The sequence below is a fragment of the Brachyistius frenatus genome, unplaced genomic scaffold (genome assembly GCF_029030835.1).
Source record: "Brachyistius frenatus isolate BFR_SWC_R1_liver_20210118 unplaced genomic scaffold, ASM2903083v1 Contig_373, whole genome shotgun sequence".
Taxonomy (NCBI): Eukaryota; Metazoa; Chordata; class Actinopteri; family Embiotocidae; genus Brachyistius; species Brachyistius frenatus.
In genome coordinates this window covers 191022-208960 of record NW_027210972.1, presented here as the reverse complement: position 1 = coordinate 208960, position 17939 = coordinate 191022, and the positions used below count along the sequence as shown (strand labels likewise).

Here is a 17939-nt window from a genome sequence, read left to right as displayed (position 1 = left end):
GCAGACGATGAAATCCACTAATTCTTTGTAGTTTTACGTTGAGGAACATTATTCTTAGATTGTTGAACTATTTTCCAACACAGTCTTTCAGAGTGGTGAACCTCTCCCCATCTTCACTGCTGAGAGATTCTGCCTCTCTGAAATCATCTTTTTATACCCAATCATGTTACTGATTTGTTGCCATGGTAACCTCATTAGTTGTCAAATGTTTGACCAGGATTTTTTTTTTTAAGCATTACACAATTTTTTCAGTTTTTTGTTGATCCTGTCCCAACTTTTTAGAGACGTGTTGCTGCCATCAAATTCAAAATGAGCAGATATTTTTCATAAAACAAAAATATATCTTTTAAAATTTTTACAATTTTACACAGCGTCCCAACTTTTTTGTAAATGTGATTGTAATTTTAAGTTAATTTTTTCTAAATGTTCTTGTGTCAGCGAGCTGCTTCATCTCAAGGTCTAAAATCAGTGATGTAGAAATCATTATTTCAGTAACTATTATATTATTATCTGCCTGTTTCCACCATTTCTTCAATATATCAAACTGTTGAGACTTTTTAGTCAAACTCTTTACGCACTCTCAATTTTCATGTCTCAATTCAGACTTTTCTGTGTTAATGAAGTCGATTGTTAAGATTGTTTTGTGTCTTTAAGGTTGTTTTGCAGTCGCTTCTCAATAGTCATTTAACTTCATAAAAAAAATCTCAACAGTCATTTCAAACCTAGTCTCTGGCCGCCCTTCGGGCCCCCGGTCCTGTGCCCGACTGGCCCTCAGTGACCCCTCCAGGCACCAGGTGGAGTCACCGTGTCATCGTCTCAAAATGAAACACCAGAAACTCTCAGTTGAATCACAAGTCCTTCAGCAGTTTTAATGAAAATAAACTCTTTTTGTACAATACAAAACAAATAAATATCCCGGTAGCGTTCGCTGCCAGCCGGCGGAGCGCCGCGCCGCGCCGTCGGCAGGTAGGATGTACACAAACACCAGCTCGTGTTGTGTTCAGGCTCGGTGGGAACTGTGAGTTTCTCCGGTCCACAGTTTGAACTGTGGTTCCACCGACTCGTTCGTTCCCACTCGACTCGAACTCCTACAGCGCGACTCCTCCGGGGGCCTGAGGCTCCGCCCACACAGCTCAGGACCCCACTGGCGACACCGGGGGAGTTTCAAAGTGTGGCTGCTACGACGGCTTTCTTATTCTGCAACGACGGTTTACGGTTTAAAAACACTTCTCTCGTTTCTTGGCATCGAGTTTTGGTTTGAAGTTAAAACAAAGAGAAGGATGATTAAAAAACGTTTTCCTGCAGAGACGACCTGCCTGCACGTACGCCGCCTCAAAGTTTGAAACTATTTATTAGTGTGTGTAAAAAAAATAAAAACAAAATAACAATATTCCAAAATATTGTTTTATATATTTACAAAATATAAACTAATGTTACCAGAGAAAACTCTACTGATAGTAATAATTGTTTTATTTTTTTAGGAGCAAAAATAACTTCTATTTCCAGCTTCTCAAATATGAAGATTTGATGCTTTTATTTTGTTAAGTCAGAAAATGAATATCTAATGATTTATTTTAGACAAAACCAGATGTTTGTAGATGTCGCTTTATTTTGTCAATTTATCGACGGAAAAATGGTGAGCAGATAAATGGATAATGAAAATAATAATTGTGTCGAGAGAACCTGTGGAGCTTTCGACCTGATTTTAAGAAATTAAATGTCCCTGCTGAAATAATAAATGCATTGAAATAACAGATTTAACGAGCCCGTGTTGGTTTATCTGACGGTGAACTGATGTGCACATTTCACTGATTTAATACTCCAATAATTCACCTGCAGCTTCAGAGATGACCAGAATCTCTGCAGCTGACGACCTGGTGCAGAATGTGCTGCCCCCCGGTGGTCGCGCTCGGTAACGAGTCTTTGTGACCCCTCACTCACTCAGACCTCTACAGAAACAGACAGGTTACACTTTTACATATTTTATATACAAACTCTGATAAATATGTCGGGAGAACAACACAGCGGCTCTTTTTTTCCCCTCTCTACATTCAAATCACACAAGCAGCATTTTCAGTCGCCATAAAAAAACATGGCTCACCTTCATTACCCATCGTCTCTTGCGCCACACCTACAGGCTTTGCGCGTAATCATTCAAACCGTCTTCGTTTTTCCGTTGGCAGTCTGTGCAAACAGACGGGGAACTCGTGGACTAAAAAAAAACCGTTATGTTCCCTAATTAACGTTGCTGCTAGCAAAAATATCAGCCATCTTGAAAACATTCATGTTGTTACATACGAACACGCCGTAGTGTTTAACGTGAGGAGCCGAGCCGACAGGTGACGACGACGTCCACCTGAAGCTCAGCAGGTTTCACTCCAGCCAATCAGTCAGAAACACTCCCGACCAATCAGAACTCGTCGTCTTATAAGACCTGAGTGATGTCATCAGGAAGGAGGAGCTTACTCCAACGGATAAACAACCTGCAACTATTTTTAATTTTTCAAGCAAAAATATATATAAAAAAAATTATATTTATTTTTGCATTTAAGTTTAAAAATAAAAGATGTTCTGGTTTTCTGTCAAACATGGTTGTAAACAGAATATTTTGTTGTTTTTTAAACATTTGGTCAAACAAATCAATAAATTTAAAGACTTCATCAGATCAGAAAAGTTTCTGTAAAACAATTTTTTTTTAAAGTTTTTTGCAGGTTTCAGCTTCTTAGACGTGTTTTGGTTTTCTGAGTGCACGTCACATCGTGTGGCGTCTCCGGGACGACGAGCAGGGACGAGACGGACGCTGCAGCAGACGATCACCTCAACACTTCAGACTTTTACTGTCGTGGATCCGGTTTGAAAGCTCGTCTGTGTTCCAGTATTTTCTGGTTCTGTTGTTAGCATGCTTCGATACGTGTTCATGTCCGCGGCTCTGTCCCCCGTGTGTCGTTGGCTGTCCGGGTGTCCAGACTCCACCTGAAGACAGAGCAGGAGACACGGTGAGGTGACGGTGCAGAGATATGCTGCAGCGCTGCTCCACCTGCATCAGAGCGCCCTCTGCTGGATTCACATTGAACAGCAGCAATTCAAACATCCACGGTACGTTTCTTTACCAACTTCACCTCGTCTCACTGTTGCTGTCCCGCCGTCGCTGCACACGTCTCCTCCTCCATCCTCTCCTCCTGCTCCTGCTCCACGTCGTCCTCCTCCATCCTCTCCTCCATCCTCTCCTCCCCCCCCGCCCCCTCCTCGGCTGCCGCAGCACAGGTCTGCCACCCTCGCTGCCTCTGGCTGCGGCGCACCTTGCGGGTAAGACTCTTCCTAGTCGGCCCCAGAGAGGAGGTGTGAGGGGGGGCGGCGGAGGGGCTGGGGGCCGGGGACGAGGTGAAGCAGGAGGAAGAGGAGGGTTTGGACCTGCACAGGGGGCTATGGGTGGGGTCTGGATGAGGGGTGGAGGAGTCAGGAGCTGTGGAGCAGCCGGCTGCTTCGTCATCAGCAGGATCTCTGGGAGGAGAGTCTGGAAAACAGCAGGAGGTCATCAGAGCTGCACACACAGGGGAGGAGTCTAGTGTCGGGGGAGGGGGGGGGGGAGTGCATCAGGGCCGATACAGATTATTGGTCATTAAGGAGATCGATAACTAATATTTATGTCAACATTTTGAATAAAAAACCCTAAATAAATGAGTGTAATGTTCCTTCATAACAAGATGAAAGCAGAAGGTTTGAGACATTATTACTATGATGTGATTTTCTGGGGGGCTGCAGCTCTTTAGGATTTCTAGGTTGCTCACATTAGCATCCCAACAACACCGAGATAACTGATGGACACATTTGATTCACTTTGGATTTGATGAGAGAAGTTGGATGGGAGTCTATGGAGCCGGAGGCTTTTTGGAGCCGACCTCTAGTGGCACTCGCTGGTATTGCAGCTGAAGACACTTCTGGATCGGAACCATTTTACAGAACTGAAGCTACAAACTCTTTTAGAAACAGTCTTTGGTTGTAATAGTTTCAGTCCTCTGAGCTGCTGAAGGCTGCTGGTTGATTGGCTGTTACTGGCAAGGTGTTAACCAATCAGATAAAGCTGTGGGCGGGACATTGCTCAGTGACTGCAGACAGAGATGCTGCATCAGAGCAAAAAAGCAGTGAATTTTTCAACAGTTTATCATAAAGATGCTCCAATCATCGGTAGACCCCCCAGACTGTTCATTCGTACCGGGACCGCTGCTGGTCTGAGACTCGTCTGTCATCGGTGGCTCCGCCTCCTCCTGGATGGTCGGTACTGATGCAAGCAGACCTGACGCACAGACAGACAGACAGTGTGTAAGCTCACGGTGATGTAAAGACGAGGACCAGAAAACTGAAGACGATGCTGGTTGCCGTGGTGACTCACTAAGTCCTCTGTAATGGGACAGCTGCTGGTAGACCTGCTTCATCCTCTCGATGTTCAGCCGGCTGCCCTCGGCATGGTTGATCATGGGTTTGGGGTAGTCCACGCCCACCACGCAGCCGGCCGCCTTCTGGACCGACCCGGGGGCGTTCCAGGGCTCGTAGATGTACCGGTTGGGGTAGTCCTTCAGGATGGGGATGTAGCGCCTGCAGGGGGTCCAGAGAAAGGTCTCAGCATTATTCAGGTCACATTACAGCCAGGACGATTCTACGACCCAGGATGCACGCCGGCGGAAAGTGTGGACCAGCTGAGGTACCTGATGTAGTCTCCCGACGGGTCGGTCCTCCTCCCGAAGCCCACCGGACAGTAGCAGTGGAAGAACTGCTGGAAGAAGGCGCTGCAGGACAACCACATCCAGCTGCCGGCGTTCACGCTCCAGTCGGCGTCCAGCAGCAGCTCCTCGAACACCTGCAGGAGACACAGAACCTCGGTCAGCCCGTCCACTTCGCTTCACCCGGGAGAGACACGGGGTCCGACCCGACCCGGCCGGCCCACCTTCATGCCGCTCTCCCAGCTGATCCACAGGTCGCCCCTGGTGAGGAAGCAGGCCACGGCGTGCCGGGCCAGGTGGTGGATCCAGCCCTCCTGCCGCAGCTGCGTCATGATGGCGTCGATCCAGGGGAAACCGGTCCGGCCCTCGGCCCACTTGGCCAGAGCCTCGGGGTTCTGGTCCCACGGGATCTGGAGACAAACAGCGTGTCCATGTAACTAGGATTCCTGGTTACAGAACAGACGAATGACGCAGACGTCTCGCCGCCACCTGGAGGTTCGGACTCACCTGGACGCAGATGGGGTTTCCATCCATGCGGTCGAAGTTTGGGTTGTTGGTGGCGGCGGTGTAGAAGAACTCCCTCCATAAAAGCTGTCCGAACAGGGACAGAGGAGGACTGCAGCGCTTACGGAGCTGCCGGAGGGAAACCAGAGGAGGGAAATCTGTTGAGACTCAACTTTTAGAAGAAGCAAACTCTGTTGGTTAAAATGTCGTCAACATAAACCTTGAATGAAAGGAAACTCACCGGAGCTGATGTTAAACACTAATAGTCCACATTTTACCTCTAGTAGCTCAACTTATTTTCTCGTTTTTATGCTGGTTTGGAGTCATTTGAGATATTTAGTGTTTGAAATGTCCCTCGTTTCTTGACCAGAACATATTCTGCTGCATGTGTCGGGGAGGTTCTGCAGAGATCAGCAGGCAGCAGTGTGTTTGTAGTTTAAAGGTGTCCGGCGTACCTTCATGTAGAGCTCTCGGAGGTTGTAGTACCAAACCCGACAGGACAGGCAGCCGAAGCGCAGGTAGGGGCTGAGGCCCGTCGGACTGGCGTACAGCGAGCAGGTGTTGACCCGAGGGTGCTCCAGGTTGGCCACCCACACCTGCAGAGAGCACATCGAGCGTTACTCAGTCTGCAGCACGTCAAGAAATGTAGTCGGAAAATACGAGCGAAAAAGATCATTTGAAGCCAGAAAGATTGATGCCGATCGTCTACATTCACCGAGTACTCCGACTTCACGGTAAATCTCTCAACACTTTCGTTTTGCAGAACTTTCAAAAACACGTTTTAACTTTGTTGTTGCGGGTTTTTAAGTGCAGATCGATGAGAAAAATTTGTATTTGATCATTAACAATGCAAAATAAAGAGTCTTGAATTTATAAGGTTATTAAATATGAACTGGAAAACAGTGAATAAAATGATGTTTGTTCAGGCGTGTTTTTTTAAACATCGTGATTACTTTACATATCGTCATCATTCTGGTTCTGGTTTTCCAAAAATAATATTTCCATGAAGCCGTTAATGCTCCTAACGTTATGTAACAAGGATAACATGAATGAGACGTTTACTGCAGTAATCAGGGACATCAGGGTGATGGGCTGCCATTATAAACTTCACAGTAAAGAACTGAAACGCCGGTTTGTGGTTTACCTTTTTGTCCAGATGTTGGTTGAGTCTTTTCAAGGCCTCTGACTCGCCCCCCCGCCACACAGCTGTAGGTAAGCCTTGCGTCCTGAAACCTAAAACACACGTTTACATGGAAATGAGCTCAAACACAAGGCAGATGTTTCCTTAAACACACTGGATGGAGGAAATACGAAGCCAAAGTCCATTTAAAAATGTGCTGTATTTACTGTAACTGACAATTAGGTTTTAGCAGTTCTGTTCTTATTTACAGATAAATAAGGTACTTTTAAATGAAATCTAGCTTGAAGTTATCAACATACAGAAGAGAAAACTTGATACAGAGGCTCACATTGTGTTGCTTTCACACCCATTTATAAAATAGAGATCACATTGTTGAAGTTAGAAATAACTAAAGCGTTCCACAGGCTTCAACTTTAGGCCCCCTTTCTTTTTATTACAATTCAGAACAGTAACACACCGAGTTCTTCCAGTGAAGGTATACTGTACAGCTGATCGTGGTTGTCGGATATCTTAGTGTGACATTTGTCCATCTGTTGCTGGGTGATGGGAGGCAGAGGTCGCCGTGGCAACTCCAGCCGGCTCACAATGGTCTGAAAGCGCTTAAAGGTCAGAGGAGGACTGTTGTTGTTCATCTCGATGATCCTACGACAGAAGAGTTGAGCAACGGACGGAAGAAAGAAATCAGTAACAGCTCGTCAGCTGACTTCACCTTCAATGTGATGCTTCCACTTCCACACTATTAAACACAAGAAGACCTTTAGCCAACCAGATTAAGACGAAATGGGAACTTGAAACCAATATTTTTTCACATGCTTTCATGGTTCCCAAAGGTTCAGAAATTTCAATGGCTTCATTGTGTTCTTTAGGGAGTCTTTAGTTAAAATATTTACATCTAAAATATTAACATTTAATCTAAAGTAAACAAATAACATACCATATGCACATATGTAATATAATACTTGTAAAAGAAATGCATTAATATCATTGTAAATTTGTTATAACAGTTTGCATGAGGTCCTGCATTTGGAGAACATAATTTTATATGAAGCTTCAGTGATTAATCAATTAATAGATCATAGCAAAAAAAAAACTTCAGATTTTCAAAGCAAAAATTGTGGAAAATTACATTTTTGTCAGATTTGAGCATTTCAAATGAGAATCTGGAAAATGCCTGAAATTATTATTAAATTATCAAAATAGTTGCTAATTAATTTCCTGTTGGACGACTTAACTGATCAACTAACTGTTGCAGCTGCAATCCTATTTTTTATTCCACAACAAGTCAATAATATAGAATCAGTCTGTAAACAGCCGACGGTGTTGGTGAAAGCTTCATATGAACACACTGACGTTCAGGTGCTCATGAACCTTCAGATGGATCTGATGGAAATGTTCAGGCACGTTTGTTTGTTTGTGAACTTGAGCAGCTGCTTTCAGGTTGTTGAATCGATGCAGCTGTATTTATATTTATAGTTTCTTATACAACCCGTCTATATCGGAGACGCTCTCCGTCACTGGTTGGCTGATTTGCAGCAGGGACGGCTTCCGATTGGCCGAGTCGCCGTGACCACTACGAAGGAGCGCACTAAGCCGCGCACATGTCCACAGCGAGCAGTTTAAAGCCTGCAGCTGAGCGCGCTCACACAAAGCTAAGCCGCTGCTGCCTCGTCTGCTCACACAGCCGCTGATATTCCATCATTATGTAAGGCAACGCTGGACTGAACGCTCTCTGTGGAGAGAGGAAGACACAGAGAGGCCAGGATGTGGAGAAAGCCCAGCTCTCACTCATTAAAGCAGCACATGGGCAGGGGTGTGACCTGCAGTGACAGGGGGAGGCCACCGGGGGGCTCCGCTGCACATCATGCTGTAGGAGGGGTTTTCCTGGACGCTGTTCAGTGCTGGTCATTTTTAAAATGAGCTGACTATTTCCACTGAATTTACAGGAAACATGACACCCGTCCTCCTCATGCAGGATCGCTATTCGGTTCACTGAATTCAACCTTCCATCTGTTTCATACAACGCAGAGTGCAGTTTAATACAGTCAAAGAACATGAAAACACAGAAAAGATCCACAATGATCTACTGATGACACCTTCAGGGTACAGGCCGAGGGGCCGAGGGGCCCCTGAACCGTGACTGTTTCATTTCAGTTTAGACTACAAACAAAACCAACAGAGAAAAACAACCACAAAAGAACGCACAGCCACACAAGACGGCCACAAAGAGACAAAAGGAAATCTGAAACAGACTCAACTGATGCAATACAATCAGGAAAACCTCAAAGACCACAAAAACAAGCCAAAATAACCACTAAAGGCACAAAGTGAAGTCAAACCGGCACAAAACAACCACAAAAAGGACGGAAGACGACTACAAAAAGACCCAGAAAACAACCACAAAGCAACACGAGACAATCCCAGAGACTCAACCAATGGAAAACAACCACAAGCCCCCACAAGAAGAGCACCAGGACAACCACAGGATGCCAAGACAACACCAAGACAACCACAGGACAACACCAAGACAACAGCAAAACAACACCAAGACAACCACAGGACAACCACAAGACAACACCAAGACAACCACAGGACAACCACAGGACAACACCAAGACAACCACAGGACAACCACAAGACAACACCAAGACAACCACAGGACAACACCAAGACAACACCAAGACAACCACAGGACAACACCAAGACAACAGCAAGACAACACCAAGACAACCACAGGACAACCACAAGACAACACCAAGACAACCACAGGACAACACCAGGACAACCACAAGACAACAGCAAGACAACACCAAGACAACCACAGGACAACCACAGGACAACAGCAAGACAACACCAAGACAACCACAGGACAACCACAGGACAACAGCAAGACAACACCAAGACAACCACAGGACAACACCAAGACAACCACAGGACAACCACAAGACAACACCAAGACAACCACAGGACAACACCAAGACAACCACAGGACAACACCAAGACAACCACAGGACAACACCAAGACAACCACAGGACAACACCAAGAGAGCCAAAGTGAAGTTAAACCGAGGAAGGATTTCTGCACGAGAATAACTAATAAATGGATCAAAAGAAATATAATGAATGGACGGGAAACAATTACATCAACAGTTCTTCGTCTTAAAAATCATCTCCAAACTTTTGACGATATTTGTAATTATTCTTCTTTGAACCGTAATTAAAAATTTTCTATTGTCTCGTTAAAAATCGCTAAATTAACATCTACGTCTCCTTCTGCACTGAAAAACCGATTCTATGACCCATGACCTACATCCTATGTTCTGTTTAACCCTCTGAACCCAACAGCCTGTCAGAGGGGTTGAAAGTTACACCATTTATCAGAGGCAGAAACTGTGAAAATAGATATTATCATCAGATTTTTTCCGACGGCCCTTGAATTAATCACGTGCACCGAATGCTTCTGTCAGGAAAAAAGTCATGAAATCTGATCTTAAAATAGTGATATTTGATGGTAAGAGAGGTTTTTAGAGGTGGGAAACATGGAAGTACAGTGAACCCTCGTTTTCCGCGGGGGTTACGTTCCAAATAGAAACCGTGATAGGCGAAATCCGTGAAGTAGTAACCTTTATTTTTTTTACAATTATTATACAATGAAATACTCCATAATACATTGAAACCAAAGAACAAAACCTTTTTACAGGCCCAAGCATTTGTTTAACAAATAAAAGTACTGTATAAATGTTTTTTTTTACAAATAACTACTGTACTGTAAAATAATAATTTTAATCATCAATACGAACTGAAGGCTTCAAATTGCTGAGATCGGCACCGGCCCACTGCGACCCGAGTCATTGGATTAGAACGGGAGGAAATGAAAAATGATTATGAAAACAAATACAAAGTACAGTAGGACAAATAGTGACTCGTGTATTTCACTGCTCTTCTGACTGAGCCGCTGCATCCTGACTCCGCTCTGCAGCGGTTCTTTCTTCTAAAGCCGGCGGTGCAGGTGTGGTTTTTCGAGAGAAGAACATAGTTATCGGTAGTTGTTGTCGCTCTTTTTTCTTCTGGGCAAAAAGATTCTTATAAACCGACATGCCACCATCGATTATTTTTAATTTGGCAAGCTGTTTTACGTACGTGTACATATTAAACCGCAACGTTATTGACAAACAGGTAGAGAAGAAGCGGAGAGACTGTTTAGCCAATCAGAATGCAGAACACAATGCACGATGCAAATCCGTGAAGCAGCGAGACCGTGAAAGGTGAACCGCGTTATAGCGAGGGGTCACTGTACTTCCATATGGACTGCAGCAGGAGCCCCGCCCACTTTTATTTTTCAATACTGGCAACACTTCGAAAAATTTTGTATGTACAGATTCCATCTTTTTTTTTTCTTTCCGTAAAATAAATGATCAAAGAAATTCAACCCAGTGAACAAAGACGATCAGAAACCGCTCAGAGTTCGGAGAGTTAGCGACTGATGAGGTCATCATGAGTGAGGTAGCGCTCACCTGTCCAGGTTGTAGAGGGTGTGCGAGTTTCTGACGACGGTCTCCACTCCGAACTCTTGGGCCATCTTGATGATGGCGCCGTCCCGCTCCTTCCCGTACGGCTCCGAGTCGAACTCGAACGTCAGCCGGGTCACGTTCCACTCCTGCAGCGAGGCCCGATAAAAACAGGAAGTGAACAACAAGAACATCTCATCTCGGTACGGTTCAGGTGTTTGGACTCTGTCTCTGTTCACACCGATGTTGATAAACCGTGAACAGAGAACATGAAGTCAAATTATTCCAGAATATCTTCAATGATTCTCTGTTTCCAAAGATTACTGCAACTAATTCCAAAAAACAGAATTTATGATTGAATCCAAAAAAAAAGAGCTGAGTCAGCTGTAAGTTTGGAGAGTCAGAGTGCATCAGCAACTACAGAGGAGAAATGGTTCAAACAAATACAAAATAATAATAAATGGTAAAGTTCATGAAATGGTTAAAGCTAGCTGAGGGTAATAAATGAATGAGTCAAATAGTAAGATCAAGTAAAAGATAAACCACAATAAACAGCACTGACGTACAAAAGAAATCTGATCAGTCATTCAAATAAAAATATCCGTGATAAGCAACTATCGTTTTTCCTCATTTCCCATCTTTACTTTCAACTGGTTGTAATGTGTTACTCCCGTCAGAAGGTGGCGGTAATGAACCTGAAAGCTGTCTGCCAGCTAACATTAAACAACATAGAGAAGAAGCCTTTTCATCAAACAGTTGCAGCTAATCTCGAACGGTAGTTTTGCTTAAAACGTTCATCCCTGTTGGAAATACTCCAGATGAAAGGAAATCTGTTCATGTTTTCATCAAACTAATGTTTGTGTTTGCAGATCTAAAGAAGCGAGCAGATCGTATATCATCTTTATGTGTAACAGAGGATCCATTTTGTTGGTCATTTGGATTTATATGCTTGAATTTGCGTGTTTAGGTTTGATGTAATTATTTCTCCGTGTTAGTATTTGTTTGCATGTGTTTGTCTTTGTTTGAGCAGTAGAGGTGGAGAGTTGCTTTTGGATGGTGAACCATGTTTTCCATCTGTGTGATGTGAAGATGATCTACTGGAAATAAACTTATTTTTTTTAATGAAAAAATCCATTAACATGGCAGATGTGTTTCAATCCACAGTGATGTGGTCGTTGGACAGCTGTCTTGAGTATTCACCTCCTTTAGGACTTCAATAGAACCCACATGTTGGTCTCAAATCTATAAAACCCTGTTGGGCCATGTTTTTCTGTCGGCAGCGAAGGCAGCGCAGACTGGACAACAACACCAAGTAGAAAACTAGAATTAGCACCTCGTGGTTGTTAGAGACATATAAATAAAACTGATCCGTCTTGTTCTGCAAGGCCAATACATCCGATTCTGATGGAACACAGGGTCGTTGCCATGACAACAGACGATGCTTCAAATCTGGATGTTGCTACAGAGAAGCTCCAGATTATAAAAGATGCTTCACACACAGAAGATCTCGACAATCAGCAGAGTTTAGATTTGGATCAGAATTTCTCCCTCAGTGACGGAGCTGAATGATGCAACTGAAACATGATGATGTCACAGTGACGTGGACCTGAAGTTCACCTGAATTAGACCATATTTAAACCATTTGTGTTGCACCTTCTACATCTCAAATCCATAAATATCCAGAAATGTCTCCTGTGAGTCTGTTGGACTGAAATAAATATTTACAACCAGGTGATGAACGCTGCAGAACCCGAACTATCCGCCATCTTGCTTATTTCTTCCCTGAAAAACTGTTAAACTTAAATCTGTTTTATGGTGAAGCAACGGTTCCACTAAAAAAGTTTAATTGGTGGAGATGTGTCTGGTTCTATCAGCTCCAGAACTGGATCTGGAACCAGAACGTTCCCGGTGGAACCGCAGTAACAGAGGACAGGGGACACCCATGCAGGAGGACAGACCTTAAACAGCCGGGGGAGGACGTCGGTGGGCTGCCCTCGCACCACGAACACCCGGGAGTTGAGCTTCTTCAGGCTGCTGTCCAGGTCCTCCAGAGCCTCCAGCAGAAACCTGCAGAGACACGAGGTCAGTCAGAAAACAAGGTGTGAAGGGAGCTGTACCTGCAGCCGTCGTTACTTCCCCACCCTGCCATTTTAAAACTGAGCAGCTGGACTACAAATCATCCAAACAGTGTCTTCAAGACTGCTTTTAAAGCCCAGAAGATTCAGAAGTTGAGACGAACATCTCGAGTTTTAGTTCCTGATTCGTTTTCTGCTGGTTCTGAGCTACATTGTTGTAAATGGAGTGTTTTACGTTGTTAGTTTGACATGAACAGTCTGCAGGTGGTTGATTTAAAATCCTCTGTGACACTTTTCTCTGAAGAAAGAGCTGCATCACGACTTCCTGTAGATTCTGTGAGGTCCAAACACACGAGAGCTTAATTTCATGTAAACCTGGAAATAATCTGAGATGTTTCTAAAATTCTGACAGAAAACCTATTTCAGGTTCTGTGTCCATCATCAATCAAACTGCAGCAGATCAGCTGCATTGATCCCGTTAGCAGCTCTGCGATGGTGTCAGATTGTTTCTCAGCATCACATCGAGGACTGCAGGTTTCTGAAGGGGGCGGAGCCTGGAGCTCTAAAATCAGACCGCCAGGAGATCAATACAACAAAGCTTTGATCGCTGAGACCCTCAGAGACCCGCTCCGTCCTCCAGAGACCCTCAGAGACCCGCTCTGTCCTCCAAAGACCCTCAGAGACCCACTCCGTCCTCCAGAGACCCTCAGAGACCCGCTCTGTCCTCCAAAGACCCTCAGAGACCCACTCCATCCTCCAGAGACCCTCAGAGAACCGCTGTCCTCCAGAGACCCTCAGAGACCCGCTCCATCCTCCAGAGACCCGCTCCGTCCTCCAGAGACCCGCTCCGTCCTCCAGAAACCCTCAGAGACCCGCTCCATCCTCCAGAGACCCGCTCCGTCCTCCAGAGACCCGCTCCGTCCTCCAGAAACCCTCAGAGACCCGCTCCATCCTCCAGAGACCCGCTCCGTCCTCCAGAGACCCTCAGAGACCCGCTCCGTCCTCCAGAGACCCTCAGAGTTGTTCTGTCCCTTTTGAACATGTCTCCCACCTCATCGCTTCATTGCCGTTGACTTTTTGAAGCATCTCAACGGTCTCTGTTGACCAGTTACAGAGTTTGACCCAAAACCTGCTGTTTCTCTGCTCCTGTTTCAGGTCCGCGGTGACATCACAGATGTCCACGTACCAGTGATCACATCATCAACCAAACAAGTCAAAGACCTTAAATATATCACCAATAAATTTAAAATATTTATGCATTTAAAAAGGAAAAGCTGGAATATCCTGAAATTTGGGACATTTTTGCTTGAAAAATGACATTTTCCAATCATTGATATGTTTATCAATTAACTGCTGCATTGACTATTGCGATTTTTCAGCTATCTTTGTATCTGCTGTTGGGTATTTTGATTAAAATCTCTTTAAATTAATGTGCAAAAGAAAAATCTGAATTTTGTAAAAAGTAGTAAAATATTTTCTGCTGTTTAGTTGAATGAAAATAAAATAATGTAGTAAAGTACAAGTACCTTGTTTGTATTGAACTACTTGTTGTTATTCCGTGTTTACAGAAGTGAGCTGTCACCAAACCGGAAACAGCGTCATCACATTTATTATGCGGGAACCAGCAATAAGAACTTATGAATAAAATGAAAAGCTCTGATTTCAGTGTTTCTCACTGTCTTCTCACTTCTCACCGTCTTCTCACTGTCTTCTCACTTCTCACTGTCTTCTCACTTCTCACTGTCTTCTCACTTCTCACCGTCTTCTCACTGTCTTCTCACTTCTCACTGTCTTCTCACTTCTCACTGTCTTCTCAGTCTTCTCACTGTCTTCTCACTGTCTTCTCACTTCTCACTGTCTTCTCAGTCTTCTCACTGTCTTCTCACTGTCTTCTCACAGTCTTCTCTCTGTCTTCTCACAGTCTTCTCACTTCTCACTGTCTTCTCAGTCTTCTCACTGTCTTCTCACTGTCTTCTCACAGTCTTCTCTCTGTCTTCTCACTGTCTTCTCACTGTCTTCTCAGTCTTCTCACTGTCTTCTCACTGTCTTCTCACAGTCTTCTCACTGTCTTCTCACAGTCTTCTCACAGTCTTCTCTCTGTCTTCTCACTGTCTTCTCACTGTCTTCTCACTGTCTTCTCAGTCTTCTCACTGTCTTCTCACTGTCTTCTCACAGTCTTCTCACTGTCTTCTCTCTGTCTTCTCACAGTCTTCTCTCTGTCTTCTCACAGTCTTCTCACTATCTTCTCACTGTCTTCTCACTTCTCACTGTCTTCTCAGTCTTCTCACTGTCTTCTCACTGTCTTCTCACTTCTCACTGTCTTCTCAGTCTTCTCACTGTCTTCTCACTGTCTTCTCACAGTCTTCTCTCTGTCTTCTCACAGTCTTCTCACTTCTCACTGTCTTCTCAGTCTTCTCACTGTCTTCTCACTGTCTTCTCACTGTCTTCTCACAGTCTTCTCTCTGTCTTCTCTCTGTCTTCTCACTGTCTTCTCACTGTCTTCTCACAGTCTTCTCACAGTCTTCTCTCTGTCTTCTCACTGTCTTCTCACTGTCTTCTCAGTCTTCTCACTGTCTTCTCACTGTCTTCTCACAGTCTTCTCACTGTCTTCTCTCTGTCTTCTCACAGTCTTCTCTCTGTCTTCTCACAGTCTTCTCACTATCTTCTCACTGTCTTCTCTCTGTCTTCTCACTTCTCACTGTCTTCTCACTGTCTTCTCACAGTCTTCTCACTTCTCACTGTCTTCTCACTGTCTTCTCACAGTCTTCTCACTATCTTCTCACTGTCTTCTCTCTGTCTTCTCACTTCTCACAGTCTTCTCACTGTCTTCTCACAGTCTTCTCACTTCTCACTGTCTTCTCACTGTCTTCTCTCTGTCTTCTCTCTGTCTTCTCACAGTCTTCTCTCTGTCTTCTCTCTGTCTTCTCTCTGTCTTCTCACTGTCTTCTCACTGTCTTCTCTCTGTCTTCTCACTGTCTTCTCACTGTCTTCTCTCTGTCTTCTCACTGTCTTCTCTCTGTCTTCTCACTGTCTTCTCACTGTCTTCTCTCTGTCTTCTCACAGTCTTCTCACAGTCTTCTCACTGTCTTCTCACAGTCTTCTCTCTGTCTTCTCTCTGTCTTCTCTCTGTCTTCTCACTGTCTTCCACCAAAAACTGAACAAGGAAAGCTGTTATGCTAACTCAAATGTTAGCTAAATGTATTTTAACTCCGTTGAACAGCTGCTGAACAGTTTACACGTATGCCGAATAATCCAGTGGACAGTCCAGACTCCGACATGACGGCTGTCTTTTTCTAGGTGGGATTTTTTTCGCTGATCCATAAAGAGAAGATCAATTTGCGGGTTTCGCCGACGGTCCTCGGCATGCAGCGCTCCATTTTGAGCTAGCGTTAGCTGACCTGCCGCGGAGGCCGCAGCCTGAACGGTTCGTGACAACCTGTCCATCAAACGGTGACAACCTGTCCATCAAACGGACACCTGAACGTGTTCTTCGCATCATGTGACGTCTAAAGGATCAAAAAGCGTGAAGTCACAAACCTCCATCGGTTGATCCCGACGTTAGCGGCGCCGGCAAACCAGGGGTCGAGGATATAGACGCAGCGCAGCGTGTCGGCTCCGTCCGCGGCCTCCTGCAGCGCCGCGTTGTCGTGGAGCCGCAGACCTTTGCGGAACCAGTGCACTGAATTCACCACCATGATGGTTCTTGTTCCATCAGAGAGCGAAGAACCGACCGGAGGGACGAAGCGCAGCTGGTTCTGAGAACCGGTCCGACTTCAGTCGGGGGGCGTGGCCGAGTGCACGTGGTCGCGGCTAAACGTCAGGATAGCGGCATCTGTTTGCTGATTGGTCAGAAGGGGAGCACGTCAACGTGAATTACAAAACAGGAGAGCTGTGATTGGTTGATTTGGTGAACGGCAGGGAGCAGTGGTGGAGAGCCGTGTCACGTTTCACCTGGTGCAGGTCAGCGGTGCAGATACGAGTCTTTGGTTTATGATGACGAAGACTGAGGTCCTGGAAAAAGAAGCTGCAAAATAAAGACGAAGAAAAAAAACAAACTTTACCATCGACTATTGATGGAAGAACAATGTTGATCCTCCAGACAGATATAGTCAACATACTTTTGACCATTTTATGATAAAAAAAAAAAAGTTGCTACAAGATATCTCGGCACATTGAACCAGACGGTAAAAGCCTTTCTGAAGTTCAGTGATAAATTCAGGTCAACCCAGGAGCAGCTTTTAGCCTCAGATCAAACAGTTTGCATTTCCCAGCAAATGTTCCTCAAGTTGAATTTTAGCTTCAGTACTCACAAATCGAGGGTCGAGACCACATCTCAGCAGGATCCTGGTCTTCAGGCCAACTGGAGTCTAATACCAAGATGGACCGGGCTCAACCGAGGTTGGAAATGCAGAGCGGGAAAATTCTATGCTTCCGCTTTGTGCTAAAGTATTGACCAAGTAACTGTCCAGAGGTTGAAGTGGATTCAGCATGAACTACGAAAAACCTCAGGGTACCAGAACCAAACGGGAAAACAGAGATTATGGGTTTCTTTTGAACAGTCAGTCAAGATTGTCTAATGAGTCAATTTATGCAAAGAGCTCAAAAGCTATTTCAATACTGAAGATATTTATTTGGTAAATGCAATCGAGAATTAAACAAAAGTTTGTCATGAAGGTTGTTTATTGATTCACAGACAGATAAAAGCAGCAGTGAAACCTCTGGATTAGGACCTTCAGGACCTTCGCATGGAGGTCTTGCTGGTGTGCTGGAACACTGGCACCGGTTGGAACAGAACCTCAGTTGGGGTGTAGCGGGTTTGGTAAAACCTGGCATTTCCTCGCTGGTAGCGAGAACGAGAGCCGAAGGAGTAGACCGGGTCCAGATCGGACACGTCGCTGAAGACCGGCTCGTTGTCGACCCTAACCCCGTCAGAGCTGCTTCCTTGAACCGCGTACTGACCGGTCCCCTGGTTGGAAACCTGACGATACTACGTCCCG

General features: G+C 44.9%; 1 protein-coding gene across 1 annotated transcript; it reads right to left on the bottom strand.

Annotated features, from left to right (window-relative positions):
• Positions 1 to 2810: 2810 nt before the first annotated feature.
• Positions 2811 to 16727, bottom strand: cry2 (cryptochrome circadian regulator 2). The gene is made up of 13 exons (XM_069724353.1): positions 16480 to 16727; positions 12826 to 12934; positions 10874 to 11016; positions 6821 to 7005; positions 6367 to 6455; positions 5678 to 5818; positions 5226 to 5351; positions 4943 to 5128; positions 4704 to 4855; positions 4391 to 4593; positions 4214 to 4294; positions 3120 to 3514; positions 2811 to 2973 (listed from the first exon to the last, which is right to left on the bottom strand). Exons 1-12 carry the CDS (start codon positions 16635 to 16637, stop codon positions 3126 to 3128), a joined length of 1962 nt encoding a protein of 653 aa, XP_069580454.1. The 5' UTR covers positions 16638 to 16727; the 3' UTR covers positions 2811 to 2973; positions 3120 to 3125.
• Positions 16728 to 17939: the final 1212 nt, after the last annotated feature.

What these genes read in the sequence shown, in the direction of transcription:
- cry2 (XM_069724353.1), bottom strand. Translation starts at nt 16,637, where the DNA reads ATGGTGGTGAATTCAGTGCACTGGTTCCGCAAAGGTCTGCGGCTCCAC. An exon ending in TCCTCCCCCGGCTGTTTAAG is followed by an intron (nt 11,017 to 12,825) that starts GTCTGTCCTCCT and finishes GCCTCGCTGCAG; the next exon opens with GAGTGGAACGTGACCCGGCT. An exon ending in GCTGGGAGAGCGGCATGAAG is followed by an intron (nt 4,856 to 4,942) that starts GTGGGCCGGCCG and finishes TGTCTCCTGCAG; the next exon opens with GTGTTCGAGGAGCTGCTGCT.